Here is a 16277-nt window from a genome sequence, read left to right as displayed (position 1 = left end):
ATCAAGGATTATGAAATTTGGATAGTTATACGGTAAATAAGGTGTATAAAATAGTACTTAACTTTCATTACAATACAGTTCTTTTTTTTAAGAATAATATTAGAATGATGTTATCTATTAACCCCTTACTAGACATCTTTTAACTCTACTAGTTACAAGCGCCTACGAGAATAATATAGCAAAGTTACTACAAGAAGGATTTAATATGTTTTTTTATTAACTACCTACTATTTTTTGTTAACTAGTGTTTGCTCTTAGTATGTTCGTAGGCGCTCAAAACTTATTATGACTTAGAGCTATCTGGCAGTGGGTTAAAACGATAAAACGAAAAAGAAATGAAAAGAGAAACGCATTGCGGTATTTACTTCCCAAGCTGCTACGTTAACTCATTTTGGCGTCCATTTTGGAAGATGGCATAGTTCCCCTGAGATAACTGAGTGCCCGCAAATTAAGGTACACCGTAAAATGCTATTAAAAATACCGCACCGAGGTCGGTAATGCTAGAGGAGTCTTGCAAAATTCTTTAATTAAATACAACGAACAATTGCCTACGAGTGAAACGAAAAGTAATATTGATGTCAGAATCATGAAAAATAATTTTGTTTTCCTTTTTCAACGTCACGCGTCAGTGTTGAGACACTCCGTTCTTCAATTTCCGCTTAATTATTTAGGCATTACGAGTTGAGAAGCAGAACTCAAGGCTGCGCTTTGCCATGTTATTGAAGCGAACAAATGAAAATATTAAATAATATTCCCTCGAATGTGAATTGAACCCACAATCGTCGCGTTGATAGTCACACACTTGTGGCACTGCATCAAGACAACCTCAAATACAGTACTTGACAACACTTGTAATAATAATTTAATATTTAATAAATATCCTTAAATACCAAAATTTATAGATAAATAAATATTGAGAAGTAATAAAATAAAAATTTAAACCCACTATAAAGTTTGAAATAATTTTTCCAATATATTTATTTTGATTTTAAATATTTCTGAAAATATGAATTTATGAATATTTCATCGTTTTGCGAAGCGTTTACTTCACATTCTGATATATGTATGCGCCTGGAACTATGATTGTGGAGTTGTGCTGCAAAGGCCGTAAATTCTCATTATGTACTCCAGGCCCGCGGCTACCGTCAAACTATGCTAATTTAACATACACCTCTCACGGGGTGTACCTGCAAATTTAAATATATATTTTTTTCTATTTTCAGCTTCACGCTTTATCCCGAATATAGCAGGGTAAGTAGAGGGAAGCTAGTGTTAAGACAACCTGTTCCCGACTTTCCCGCCGAATTCGGGAGGCATTGCGTGTTGAGTGGCGGAACTCAACGCTTCGCCTCTACACGAGGGCGAAAAAATGAAAATATTAAATACTTATTTAATTTCCTCGAGTGGGAATCGAACCCGTTGTGGGTTTATAAGCGTTTATAGTCACACTATGCGCCCTGCTGCCCAATTATATAAATTACATTATCAGCAAACTCCTCTGGAAGTGCAGTAATTTGCAGAATTAAGCTGGAACAGCGATCCAAAATACATATCCAGGTCGGTACATACCGTAATGCAAACTAATTTCAGCATTTAACAAGTAGGTAGGTACATATAACCCGCTTGAGCTCGAGTCAATATTCGGACTCGATATTTTGTTGGTTTTCCAAAATCGTACTTTCGAACTAATTAAATATCCGACGTTCACATTCGTTGTGAAATATTATGAACCTAGCCGCATTTGGTGAACTGTGGTTACTAATCAAAAAAGCTGCTTTCTAAAAGTTTTTCATATTTTGTTTAACGTCACACTGTAGTGTCCTGGGAACCTTGGTTTAATGGGAATTAAAACACTTTCGTTCCCCATTTTCTAATTTCATTTTCAGATTCTAGAGGTGTTGAGTGGCGGAATTCAACATCACGTTTTACCTCGTCACTAGAGCGTCGAAATAGAAATATAAAATATTCATTTACTCGAGAGAGAATCGAACCCACAACCAGCCGCGTGCACTTTCACACATTTATCAAATACACTCTCACTCTACTCTCTACATTTCATTATTTTTTCATTAAAGGGTTACAGATGTTAATATGAATAAAATCTAAATAATCATTACTTGTAACCGAAAGTCTGCAGAAATGAAAAATAATAATAATAAAGAAATACACATATTTCACAAGAAACAGTACGAAATACGAATACGAATTATCCAATTTTCTTAGTTATTTCTTCAGATGGATTCCAACAGAATCTCTTAATAACAGCGATTTAGAATGTAACGAACAACTTTGTTTTTTCCCGTAATAAATAATAAATTATTTAAATGAGCGAACGCGAGAGCCAAATAGAATTAAAACTTTCCGGGGGGTTTCATCTAAATCACTGCTGATTTATATTTCAGTCACCTCCCGAATCCAGCGGTCGTGACGGTGGGTGTCACAGTCGGAGACATTCGTAATAACTGAAATATTATAATGTTTGCATATAATATACTAGAACCGAAACGCGGCTTCGCTCGCTTTAATTTACTATTAACCAACCAACCACTGAACAATTCTATCATACCTCAAATTTAGCTAGCCCAATAGCGTTTCCTCACCAGACCCTAATTATTTATGTCACCAGAAAGAGCTCATCATGATGATCAATTTTTCCTGAGGTACAATATCAAAATCTCTTTCTTATATATTACACGGCCTGCAAGGAAAGGTATTTAGAACTACAAAATAAATTTCAACCTATATATTGGCGAAAATTAAGAGTTATATAAGGAAAGGTAGAGTGAAATCACTCTCGTTGTTTTTAAAATGCAAACAAGAGAAAGAGAGGCAATAATATACTTTGCAGTCTTAGTATATGAATAGATATTTAACATTACCTAGATACAATACTAAAATTAAAACCGTGTTAGCCGACTTCATAATGTATTTTACTAAGTAAATGTAGAATATTTAATATGACTGAAGCAGAACTCCACGGCTCTGATATTTGCTAGTTCATTTTCTAAAATGAAGCCTTTCAAATTCACTAACGTTTGCCCGTGTGAAATTATATTATATTTCAACCGTAAACGTGTTTTAGATTAATGAAGCTACAATAAGTTTCAAATATTAAAAAAAAAAAATAACATTCCTATACTCTTTTATAGGAGAGCATGGTGCTGGAACCAGGGTGTAACGCGACGGTTGTGAGTTCGATCCCCACTCGGGGGAGTGAATTATTATTTATTTATATTTTTATTTCTACCCTCTGTTGACAACACCCAAAGCCTCGAAAAATTCGGCGGAAAGTGGCGAACCCTGATATTTGCGGGATACAGTGTAAAGCCGATTTTTTTATTATATTAGTTCAAAGCATTCTTACTCTGTCTATATTAAGTTTTATCAAATTAGTTTCAGCAACTTTACTAGCAACTATTTTTCATAAATTTTTACTACTCAGTTAGTTATGAAATTTTTAAACAACGGCAGACTTTATTTTCCTAATAATCTTCTCCTTCAACCACGTTCACAGGTAAGTACAAATAAAATTGGCATACATTAGAAAAAAATATAAATATTAAATTTAATTTAAAATTGCTTTTTATCAACTAGCTAGAGGGAAGCATTAGAGCTACGGTTTTTATGATAACAACATTTTTAAATTAAGCGGACCATTTTATTTCTGTAGCGCGTACCTACAATTGTTATGCAAATAAAAAATATCATTAAATATCGAGCTGGTGGTGCTCACGCCACACATTACTCTTATTCCGTGGGTGTAATTTATGTTTTTTTTATATAAATATAAAATATATGTATAGTACAAAACAAAAAAAATATGAAAACATAAATATGATGAAATTTTATAATCGAAAATCAATTTCACACAGTATCCCACATAGCAGGATAGGCAAAGGGAACCTAGTGTTAAGATACTCTGTTCCCCATGTTGCCTGTTGAGTGGCGGAATTCAAGGCCGAGCTTTTACCTTGGTGCCATAATGTCATAACATATTCACCATAATTTTATTTTCAGCTCCCCCCATAGAAATTGTATGACAAAGTTTGTGTGTGCTCCATATTTGGAACTGCAGACCCTGGCATCCACATCTAGGTGGATTAACGGCCTTCTATAAAACTTTCATTTTGCTGAGTATTTGTCATTTCGTATATCGAACATGAACTTTGGAAATAGATCGAATGTTGGCCGGATTAAATCTATCTTCCAATACCTGAATACTGGGCCCAAGCTTTTATCTATTTACTATGCTATGTTAGACTATATATATATATAATATTTTTTTTACTTAATGAAGTTAAATAAAATATTTAAATATTTATATTTAAGTTCTTATTAAAAGCTTTGTTTTTTTTTTTTCTGAAAATTTTATATAGAATGTTAAATTCTAAAAGTGAGATCTTAAAGCATTGTTATTGGTGTTTCGGCCAAACTTTGAAAATCGGTCAAGTGTGAGTCGGTATCAATAATATTGTCAATCTGAAATTATAATTTTATTACCATTTCTAATTCTATTACAATTGAACCTAAACAGGTGGGCAATTATTATCTAGTTCCTCCATGTCTTTTATAAATAAAAAAAATATAACTTTAATTTAAAAGCAATAAACTTTAATTAATAAAATAATAAAAAAACAATAAATAAAAATTGAATAAATCTATAAAAACACGTCCAAAATTACATAAAAATTTTATCCCCTCGACCCATTAGCGCGTTCAAAAGCCACAAGTAAGAGCGCGAATAAATCTCTATTCAATGAAATCGACAAGAGATGCCTACTTCGTGAGATGATTTATCGACGTGTCAGCTCCTAGCCACGATGCTAATGGGTGCTGAGTAAGCGATGGTGAATGTTTGCTTTTTACTTGGGGGATGAGGGAAAATACTTGGAAATTATACAGAAATAGAAGTAGATGCCTTATTAAGGGTAGGTGTGTAATAGAATTAACGCCAGGAGCAGTAAACGCGATAGGTTGTGGATTCGATTCCGGTTTGGGGAATATTTAATATTTTTAGAACAGAACTCAACGCCGCGCTTTGCCTCGACACCAGAGCGGAGAAATAGAAATATAAACATAAATAAAAATTTCAAACAGTAATATCCAATACGAAATCTTATATTCAGTCAAACGTTTGGCACGGTCCTCGTATCTGCAAAGCAATCTAGCAAGCATTCAAACTATGTAACGACGTAGGAACTGCTCGAAAAGCCTCTACAATGCAATCGCTTATATTATATTGGGCAACATACTATTTGTGGAAATCATAGTGTTAGTGGTGTTTGATTTGTGTGTAATTGTATGGCATTCAGGCCAGTCGTGGCGTAGGGATGCGTGTGAGCGTAAGCGCGACGATTGTGGGTTCGATTCTCACTTGGGGGAATGAATAATGTATTAATATTTTGATTTCTTCGCTCTGAATCACGCAATGCTTCAAAAATTTGAATGGAATGACTTAACACTAAGTTATCTATGCTTATCTTTCTATCGGGATGCAGCGTGAAACTAAAAAAATAAATATTTATTAAATATAAAAAATAAATAAATTATATTAATATACAAGTCTTGGTACAAATTTCCTGATTCTCTAGGGTTAATTCACCGAGTTTATAATTTTTCGAGTATGAAAAATGACATTACTTTAAATTCTTTAAACAACTTTTTACCTATTTCTTAAGCCTCGCTTGCAAAAAGGTCGATATAAAATATAAAAATATATAGGTACAGTATAAATACAATTACATTTTAGAAAGAGGGTACTTTTACTCAAACATCATCACATAACAATAAAATAGGCAACAAAATTACATACTCCCATACGTAATGAAATGATAAAACTCATCTAATAACCGTCGAGGTGGAACCCCCAAGATTGCATAAGGAAATAGGGGTTTGTATTGGCTATGCATAGTTCGCGCTCGAATGCCACTCAGGTACGCCCCAGGGATGGGAGGCAGTGAGGCAGCAGAGGCAACCAGGCAAGCATCCAACATTTTGATATTTTACTCTACGAACCTGATAGACGCCTGTATACACTTGAGACAAGAAAATTCCTATTAAACTTTCTGACCAAACATGAAATTTTATTAGCGCTTTGAACTTTCCTAATTTGGATTTATTATTTACGAGTACCCACCGTACCGTGTTTTGCGAGACGTTCTCTCGAAATTGGATTTTTGGTGACGAAATAGACTTTACATTATTAACATTTGCTAGTTTATTATGATTTGAATATATGAGGTTTATATTTTAAACATATTCGTATATAAAACTTGATTGATTATTTTTATTTATTTATCCTTTTAGTAATATAAATTTAATAGATTTAATATATTTTCTTATAGCACATGACAGTTTAAATAACGTAGAGTTTAATTTAATTTTTTTAGCTTCAAGCTGTATTCCGCACATTTCCGTGGTATTCTGGAGGCATTGCGTATTAAGTGGCGTAACTCAACGCCGCGCTTTGCCTCGACACCAGAGCGAAGAAATAAAAATATTAAATATTTAATTACCTCGAGTGGGGATTGAAACCACAACCTGTCTTTGGACCTTAGAAAGTAATTTTAATATTCCCTCCCTATGGTAGACGTTATACGTGTTTAATTATAATTATAATTACAAAAGAGAATTCGATCATTAATTTTGCTCACTTCATCCGCATCAGGTATTAAACAGAGATTTTATTAAGCCTGATTTTCATTTCGATTTTCACACTACAGATGACAGCAGACGAAATTGTTTTACAATATAATTACAGGCGGCAATTGTTCTGAGCGCGACGCACTTCGATTTACATTTAGAATGGCCCAATTTGCGAGGATCCGTTACTACTGGTGATATTTACTTTATTTATTTCAATTTCAATTCATTTTCAAAATATGTTTTTATGTTCCTATTTCGTTTATTGTTGTGATATAAATTTTAAATTGTTTGTTGTTGCTTTATTTTCAAATGTTAAATCTAAAACGTTTGATAGATTTTTTGGATAACCTTAACGATGTTTTATAAGAATAATTTTGATGTGAAGGCAGTCGTGATACAAGGGCACATACAGTTACTTTAACGCGACTGGTTGTGGGTTCGAACCCAATCTAGGAAATGAAATAATTATTTAATTTTATATTTCTATTTCTGCGCCCTAGTGTTAACGCCAAACGCAGCGTTGAATTCCGCCATTCAACACGCAATGCTTCCAGAATTCGGCGGGAAGTGCAGAACGAAGTGTCCTAAAATTAAATTCCCTCTGTCTATCCCGCTCTGAGCGAGATAGAGCGTGAAGCTATTAAAAAAATTGTAAGCCATTTTTTTTCTTTTTAGTGTTTATGTATTTTTTTTTATTCACGCTGTATTCCGCACGTAGCAACCTAGTGTTAAAACACTCCGTTCCTCCTTAAGGTTTTAATGTTTTTAAGAAGAGAATATATAGAGGTATATACATAAATGAAAGAATATATTATTTTTGACTAAAGATCTTTACTTATTCTTACATTACAAATAATATTATGTACATCGGTTCAATACAATTGTTAATTATATCATAAATATAATACAAGAATCCGTGAGAATATCATAAAAAAAATTATAGAGATTCTTACACAAATAAACGGAGTTTGTTATAAACCATATATCATAATTAACCGTCGTTTCGGCGTTTCTTGGTAAGTATTCAGTAATATTAAATTATTTACATTAAAATAAAAACAAAATCTATTCCTTACAAACTATTTAAATATTAATATCGTTCGAAAATATAAATATAAGCAAAAGAAGTAAATGCTTAATTAATAAAATAAGTCATATTTAATACGTTAAATCAACTATCACGCATATTAAAATGTAATTAGATATAATATATCGTCAGCTTAGAGTGTAAACCTGCTAAACGTGAAAGAAAAAGCTTTAGAAAACTATTATAAGAAGGATTTTACAATTTCTAAAATTTATTTGTATTCTCTACTATCTATATATATAAAAGGACTTGTCCTCACTGACTGAGGTAAGACGTACACACAGCCGTAACCGCTAATGGTAGAAACGTGAAATTTGGACAGATGTTTACTTTCGTAATCTGGACATCCACTAAGAAGGGATTTTGAAAAATTTTAACCCTAAAGGGGTGAAATAGGGGTTGAAAGTTTGTATGAAAAAATCTTTAAAACGCCACCGACTATTATAAAATTTGAAATTTAGACTCTTAAAAATGTTTCATTGAACACATGTTTCGTGGTTTATTAGAATTCACCCCTAAATAAGCAAGCGAAGCTGCACGCGTCCGCTAGTATGCAATAAAATAAATATCAATTTTGTATATGTTTTTACATTTTCGAATAGTATAATGGATTAGCTGGTTTACATTCTAAGCCAAAATATGATAGACAGACAGACGAGGACCGAGCTATTAGGAATAACAAAATTATTCGTAAATAAAACAACCATTGGCACTAAATATTTAACACGTTGTATGTTGTACATTATGGTGACGGTTTTGGTTTAAATCTCTCATTAATATATACACGGCGCGCTCTCTAACTAAGACTTGTATTTATAAATCGCTCTCAAGTCTGAGATCGATCTTGAGATGCCGTTTTCATTGTTTTCTTCCACGCTGTATCCCACACAAAGCAGTATAGGTAGAGGGAAGCCTGTGTTGAGACACCCTGTTCCCCACTTTCCCCCAATTTTTTCGAGGCATTGCGTGTTGAGTAGCAAAACTCAACGGCAGACCGCCTTGGTACCAGAGCGAATATGAAAATATTAATAATAACTCCAGTGGGGGTCAAACTCACAACCATCGCGTTACAGTCACACCCTGGTACCCCTGCGCCACGACGGCCTTATTTTCATTTATAGATAAATAACTTATGAATGAAAACGACATCTCAAGATCGATCTCAGACTTGAGAGCGGTTTACAAATACGGGTCTTAGTATCAAGCAAATCAATTTTATTCAGTGCATTTTATTTACATTATAACACTTATCTACACAATAATAAGGTACTTAATGCTCCCAATACAAACGAACACATCGAGAGTCAAAATGGAACATACAAACGAGTTCCATTTTATTTAACAAAATCATTGCAAAGCTTATGGTTCCAATCAATATTCAATTTATTTACTATTTCGTCGGAAATTGAAAACCGTAGCGTCTACTTTTCGCTTACAATGTCTGCTTTAATTTATTTTTTTTAATATATACGAACTCATTTTGTATTTATTCTAGAAGTTTCTAGTCTATGGGCACCAGTAATCACATAGCACTTGTCACTACACACCACTTTTGTCTAATTTAGTCCACTGGTTCGTTATAAATGTGCCAGTATATCGATTTCGGAGTTGGGTTGGTTTATATGGGTATCGTTAAGTGCTGGGGAACCTGAGACAGTGACTATGACGGGTTGGGCCTCAGTGTGGACTATCGTCACGAGGTGCTCATCAGGGTCCTTCTCCTGTTCTGTTGGCTTGGGCAAGGCTTCTATGGTGTCGTCAGCATATTTGAGGTCTAGTGGCGTGAGTGTGGGCAGCGTATCTGATACCAGCACGGGGGGCTCCACCCGAGGCGCGCGATATGACGGGGGTCCGCTGTATTCGGACCCACACCACGCGGCTCCCGTTGTTCCTCTGTGGATTGATAACATTGAAATATTATTATATGATTGCATGGACATTTTAAAATAGTTTAATTTAGTTTTTTGTACCCTAAAGTAAGCTTATTTATTAAAAATATTTAATCTTGTTGAAACTAGTAACTACTAGTGCAGTATTTCTAAAAATAAAGGAATCAGTTGGTTTTAAATAATATGTACTATAAAAGTATATAAATATCTGTAAACCTATCCTATTTATAATATTAAGTTTGGATATTATAATATTTTATTTATACTGTATTCTGAAATTCTTATTTGAGTTGTAGTTTCGTGAGAATATTTCATTACAATACGACAGTATATTCCAAGTGTCAGCTGGCCCTTAGCAAGACGAGGCACATCATTATTTCATTCAGTTTAGTTTCTTTTTCACCTCTCCCATTTAGAAAGAAACAATTTTCTTTCCTTTGCTTAGATATTGTTATATGATTCACCTGTAATATCTACGCTTTTCATCCAAGACTAGAAGTAGTAAAACTCTACAATTTCTCTTATCAGAGCGGGGGGGGATTGATTCATTTTTTATCACTGAACAGAACCCACGCTGTATCTAGCATTTAGTACGTTAGCATGGTTTCGCAGAAGTAGTGTTAAGAATTCTGAAGAAATTGCTTGTTGAGTGGTGGAATTCAACGCCGCCCTTTACCTCGACATCAGAACGAAGTGTCGCGTGTCGCGTTTGCTACTTGCTCTTACCCTCCATCCCCTGCAACGCCTCTGTATTTATTTATTTATTTATTTATTTATTTATTTATATATATAAACCTTAACCTATTACAATAAATGGCGTATAATTAACATTAATACAATTTTGGTTAAGCTAACAATAATTGATTAGCACTACCCTCCGAACTAGTTTTACTGTATGACGGTAGGATAGTATTCCTCGCATACTTGTTTTCTTACTAATGTAGTACATATAAAAAGTTTAGATGCAGCCATTTATATGTTTGAATTTTCTTGATAATATTAAAATATAATAATAAAAACTTCTATGAAATAATTATATAATATACGCTAAAAAAGTTATATGTAAAATAAAAAATATAAAACTCTCCTTTATATTTATATTATTATATCGGAATTAATATAAAATAATACCTGACTAGAGTAGCTGAGTTTGATCTGTACGTGGGAGGCGGTGATACCGCGGGCGCACTTCTGTCTAGGAGAAGTAACCTGGAACAAATGGTCAAGTTAAATACTTTAGAACTAGAAGTTACAGCATTCGAGTTGAGGAGAATTTAGCATTTGAAGGAACTATTATCACGAGATTGTCTGTTCGACTGGAAATTTAATGTTAGGTGCACTTCAATATAAATACCTTCTTGCATAGTATGAGGCCTTTATAACACAGTAGTACAAAAGTGTGATTGTAATGTGAAGGTTGTGGGTTCGATTCCCGCTCGGGAAAGTAATTGTAATTTATTGATATAGCCAATGCAAAAACCGCGGCGTTGAGTTACGTCACCCAACACGCAATGCCTCAAAAAATCAGCGATTAGTGGGGAACAGAGTGTCTTAACACTAGATTTCCTCTGTCTGTTCTGCAAAATATAAAAAAGAATAGACAAAAATATTGAAAGTGTAATGTAAAAAAGTAGAGCAAACATACCTGAGTCTATACTCTTGCATTGAAGCTTGGTAGGTCGGTGGCGGAGGCCTATAATGAAACTCCGGGTACAGCATGGCTGCGTACGGGTGGTGCGGACGAGCATAGCTCGGGGGCAGACGGGGCACGAGGCGGCGACATGACGCTCTTCGGAAACCTAATAATGTACATGGAGCATCTCGCGCCCCCAATCGCCACGCAAGACCAGCCGCTGTCACCAACACTACGCCGATGCCTGTAAAATTAATATTTTTTTTATAGTTTCACACAATTTTTAGTATATAGGCAAAGAGAAATTGGGAATCTAGTTAAGACACTCCGTTCCCATTAAGATACTTTTGTGTCCCATTTTGCACTGAATTCTGGAGACGAATGTTCTAATTCTGGAGGCGGAATATAACGCCGCATTTTGCCTCATTACCAGAGCGAGAAAAATGAGAATATTAAATATTTCATTTTCCCGAGTAGATGTCGAACCCATAAACGTCGAGTTATGGGTACAGTCGCACTCATATATCTTAGTAGATGTCATATATAGATTATTTATATCTTTTACTATTTAATCTATGTTTCTTTAAGATTTTCTGTGTATAATATTAATATGACACATGGACGCGAATGAAGCTAAAAATCAATTTCTAATTTAAAAAGTCCAATTTGCCTAGAAAACAATAACCATTATTTAATTTTGTAAAAGGTCAAAGCCATCAACGCATATAGGAAAACGACTGTTCAGATAATTATTTTCCAGCTTGTGATTATCAACAATACGTTCCACTTTGATCTCCAACGCTAATGGCTCGCACCTGGATTATTACTGTATAGTGAGTGAAAAGCTAAATTGTCTTTATAAAAGCCTTTATTAGTATTGCAACATTAAATAAAATGGGAAATATTGCTTTGAAACACAGCCTAGACCATGTTAATTTTAGCTTGATTCAGGAGGATGGATTCGTTCATTTTCTTCGCTCTTCTCGAGGTCGAGGTAAAGCGAAGTTAACAAGTAGAAAGTAGAAGCTAAAAAGTATTTTAGCTTTATGCTGTGTCCCGCATGTACCAGGATAGGCAGAGGGAACCTGGTGCCAAGACATCCGTTCAACACGCACCGCCTAATTTTTGAGACATTGTGTGTTGATTAACTTGTTATCAAAGCGAAGAAATAAAATCAGATTCACGCTTGATCCCGTATACATTAATAATTAATAATTCATTCTTCCGAGTGGGAATCGAACCTGCAACCAACCTGCACCAAACCTCGTAAGTAAATTTGTATTGGCATTTCAATTTCCACTTAAGCAACGTCCCCAAATTCCATATGACAGAGTGTAACGAATATTTGGATAGCACCCATCCATGTTGATGTGTGAAGTCACCAACCAGCTGAGTGACGAGTACAAATTGCTCCGGCGACACAACAATAGATTGCTTGCTTGTAACAACATCATTTGTCCCTAGCGCTAATGAAAATTCAATTAATTCTGCTTCAAAACTCATTTGAAGTTTAATTGAAAACTTCACCCGGTGAAGCCGAAGGGGGGGATTGTGAATGATGTAATGAGATTTTGGCCAGACTTGTTATTGTCATATGCAGGACGAATTTCCAATGAGGCTCCATGAATTGTTTCACGCTTAATGGCAGCTGTTTGTTAACGGTGACGCTTCGAACGAAAGTTAATATATTTTTTGTTTTGTATTAGCTAAAAAGCGCAGACAGCAGGGTAGGCAGAGGGAACCTAGTGTTGGGACACTTCGTTCCTCATTTACCGCCGAATTCTGGAAGCATTGCGCGTTAAATGGCAGAACTCAACGCCAACTTTTGCCTTGATACCAGAGCGAAAAAAATCAAGTATTAAACATTTAATTTCCTCGAGTGGAAATTGAACCCAAAACCTGTCGCACCCTTGCACCCATACGCCACGACTGGCCTCAAAATTAATATTAAAACGAGAGAAGTTATGAAAAGTGATAAGTGTAGTTAGTTAACACTAAATTTGTTTTAGTTATATAGGAAGGCGGCACAAGGCGGCTTTGGTCGATTGTAAAATGAAAAAAAAAAAACGTAGCATGGAACGTGAAGCGAAGTGTTAAGCGATCAAACACTTTATCATAGAAAAAGTTTCTCGATTCAGAAATTTCACCTCAACCGCTGGAATCGCTTTATAGTTTTTTTTTTATTTATAACCATGTATCGTCTGGCACAATGCCACAAGGGTTGTGGTGTTTTCCGGTGAACTAGAGTTCACAACCTTACATCCGATCCGAAACTTATAAATATTTTAAATATACTGCATAAATAAAATACTTAAATTGATTAACAAATAATAATTATGTTACATTTTTACGTATTTTAAAATAAAATGCATAATAATGTGAATTTACTAATAACTTATTGGTAAAATAATATGGTAAAAAGTATTTCATTATATTTGATCCATTACAGACAGTCAAAGGACTAAGAGAAGATAATAATAAAAATAACATGTATCTACCCACCTATCATAAGTAATAACAAAGTGAGTGGGGCCCGTGGGTGCGGCCTGAGGGCCCCCAGCACAGCGCCCGCGCCCACCAGGCAGGCGCCCACGACGCCCAGGAACAAGACGCACAGTCGTAGCGGTGGTCGACCGCAGCACGATTTGGGAGCATTGCCTTCCCCTTCAGAACACGCGTACGCTGCACCTCTTCCGGATCTGGAAATAAAATTGTATATGTTCTATCAAATCATTTTAATATTATTTAAATATATGTTTTTATTCTTCATAAGTGGTGTAGGCAATGTAGTGTTAAGACACTCCACCGAGGCACTACGTGTTGATTGGTGGAACTCAACGCCGAACTTTGCCTTGTCACTAGAGCGAAGAAATGATAATATTAATAAACAATAATACATTTCCCCGAGTAGGAGTTCTGCCACTGTAAATTGGAGAACGGAAGTATCTTAATAGGAACGGAGTACACTAGGCTCCCAGGTTTCTTCTGCATATCCTACTATGTACGGGATACAGCATGAATTACTAAAAATAAAAGAAATATTTAAGCGTTTAACAAAGTTTTAGAACATCATTAGATATTGAGTTCTGCTCAAAATTAATTAACTAAATTCCTTGCCCATAGAGAAAATTTCAGCTAATTAAACGAGCATTTAGTCCTTCAAGGCATATAGCTTTTATGCTTTCTTTGTACATGTTCAAAATTTTCAGTTCTTTTTATTTCGTCTATCCGTGACTCTGCCTCACAAAATAATCTTATAAGAGAACCAAGACATAAATTGAAAGACAGTATCTCTTTTCAAAAGGATAATTGAATTATCCTATTTAAAATATACAAATGGAGAAGCAACAAAAATAAGTAGGAAAAGATTTCTAAAGCATAGAGTGATTGGCCGGAGTCGTGGCTGACTGCATCTGGGTTTATCGACCTACATCGTCTGACCCCTTTAGGAAGTGCCCTTATGATGTTAATTGGTTTCAAATTATAATATACCAACATACTGTCTATGTCACGTACGATCTTTCCTTTTAATTTTAACATACACATAGGATCTTTATAATTATATTTATTTGTATTAATACAAAAATCATTGGGCAGGAGCAGAAAGTTGTGTCGGGTTAGACAGAGAGGAAATCAATATTTAATACTTTAAGTGGTCGAGGCAAAGCGTGGCGTTGGATTACGATTCCTCCTTTCAGCATGCAATACTTTCAGAATTCAGTGGAAAATAGAGACCGGAGTGTCCTAACACTAGATATCTTCTCCCTACCACCTAATAATACAAGACTAAACATTTTAATAAAGTCTATTGAATTTTTTTATTATCTATTTCCTTCCCGAATAGAATTTATCTGTCAAAAACAAATACCCCGATCGTGCCATCAAATAGATCGCCAGGCTTAAGTATAAAAAAAAACCCAAAGACATTTCATTGGATAAGTTTCTCATGAAGCAGCGGTACTAGTTGGTCCTCGGACGTTTTGATAAATGAGTGTTCGTACAATATCATTCGTTTGCCGTCATTTCTTTTATATATTTTTGGACTGGAGTTAAAGCTCTCGAAATTTTAAAGTGGTCTTCTCTTCTTTTGATAGAATTTTGTTTGGTAATGCACCCCCTTATTTTCAGAAGACATATTGGATTCTTATTTTGGGTGTTAGAAATACCTATTTTTAGTCACAAAAACGTTACTAAAAATACTGCGAGGCAAGTGGCACAGTGAGACAGATTGTGGGTTCGATTACCACTGTACAATATGAATTATTTAATATTTTAATTTCTTCGCTCTGATGTCGCCTCCAAAATTCCCGGGAAATAGGGAACGGAGTATCTAGTCACTAGGTTCCCTCTGCCTACCCTCCTTTGTGTGGGGTATAGCGTGACTCTAAAAAAAGTACTTCACATCGTAATAGAACGACATCTGTTGCATATATTGAATTTGATAGTGAAAATGGGACGAGTCATTTTTATTCCGTTAATGGATATGGCCACGCAATCCATAAACAAACCCCACTCGGTTAATACCCACTTTATAGTGATGTAATATTTTTTATGCGGGCACAAAAAATATAGACACGAAATATCAAAAAGAACTAATTTTGAAACAGATAACTATACTAATATGAGAAGTAGCTACCACATGTTATTTTCATTCTATTTTGTAAAAAAAAAGGAAAATGATAATATCTACATTTATTTGTCTAGTAGGTTTTGTAAGCATATAATTTTTCTTTCAACTTCACGCTGAATCCCGTATATACCAGGGTAGGTAGAGGGAGCCTAGTGTTAGGACACTCCGCTCTCAACTTACCGCCGAATTCTGGCAGACTAAGCGTAGCGAAACTCAAAGCCATGACTTGCCTCGACATCAGAGCGAAGCAATGAAAATATTAATATACAATAATTAATTACCCCGAGATCGAACGAATCGATAGAATGAAGATCGAACCCACATTCATCGCGTTACAGTCACACTTGCCGTTGCGCCATGACGGCCTCAATTCTAATAATAAAGTTTATTATT

The 16277-nt window shown here is 34.8% G+C and overlaps 1 protein-coding gene across 1 annotated transcript in view; it reads right to left on the bottom strand.

Annotated features, from left to right (window-relative positions):
• Positions 1 to 7456: 7456 nt before the first annotated feature.
• Positions 7457 to 16277, bottom strand: part of LOC146531448 (uncharacterized) — a 116876-nt gene continuing 108055 nt past the window's right edge. The window contains exons 3-6 of the mRNA XM_085198016.1: positions 13757 to 13953; positions 11267 to 11498; positions 10753 to 10830; positions 7457 to 9625 (exon numbers count right to left, since the gene is read on the bottom strand). Coding sequence (XP_085054142.1) covers positions 9310 to 9625; positions 10753 to 10830; positions 11267 to 11498; positions 13757 to 13953 — 823 coding nt within the window. The 3' untranslated portion in view covers positions 7457 to 9309. The remainder of the gene's footprint in view (positions 9626 to 10752; positions 10831 to 11266; positions 11499 to 13756; positions 13954 to 16277) is intronic.

This window comes from Heliconius melpomene, chromosome 15, assembly GCF_056956725.1.
Source record: "Heliconius melpomene rosina isolate 202511_hmr_F chromosome 15, ASM5695672v1, whole genome shotgun sequence".
NCBI lineage: Eukaryota > Metazoa > Arthropoda > Insecta > Lepidoptera > Nymphalidae > Heliconius > Heliconius melpomene.
The sequence above is the reverse complement of the archived record's forward strand: the minus strand, read 5'-3'. Positions and strand labels throughout refer to the sequence as shown.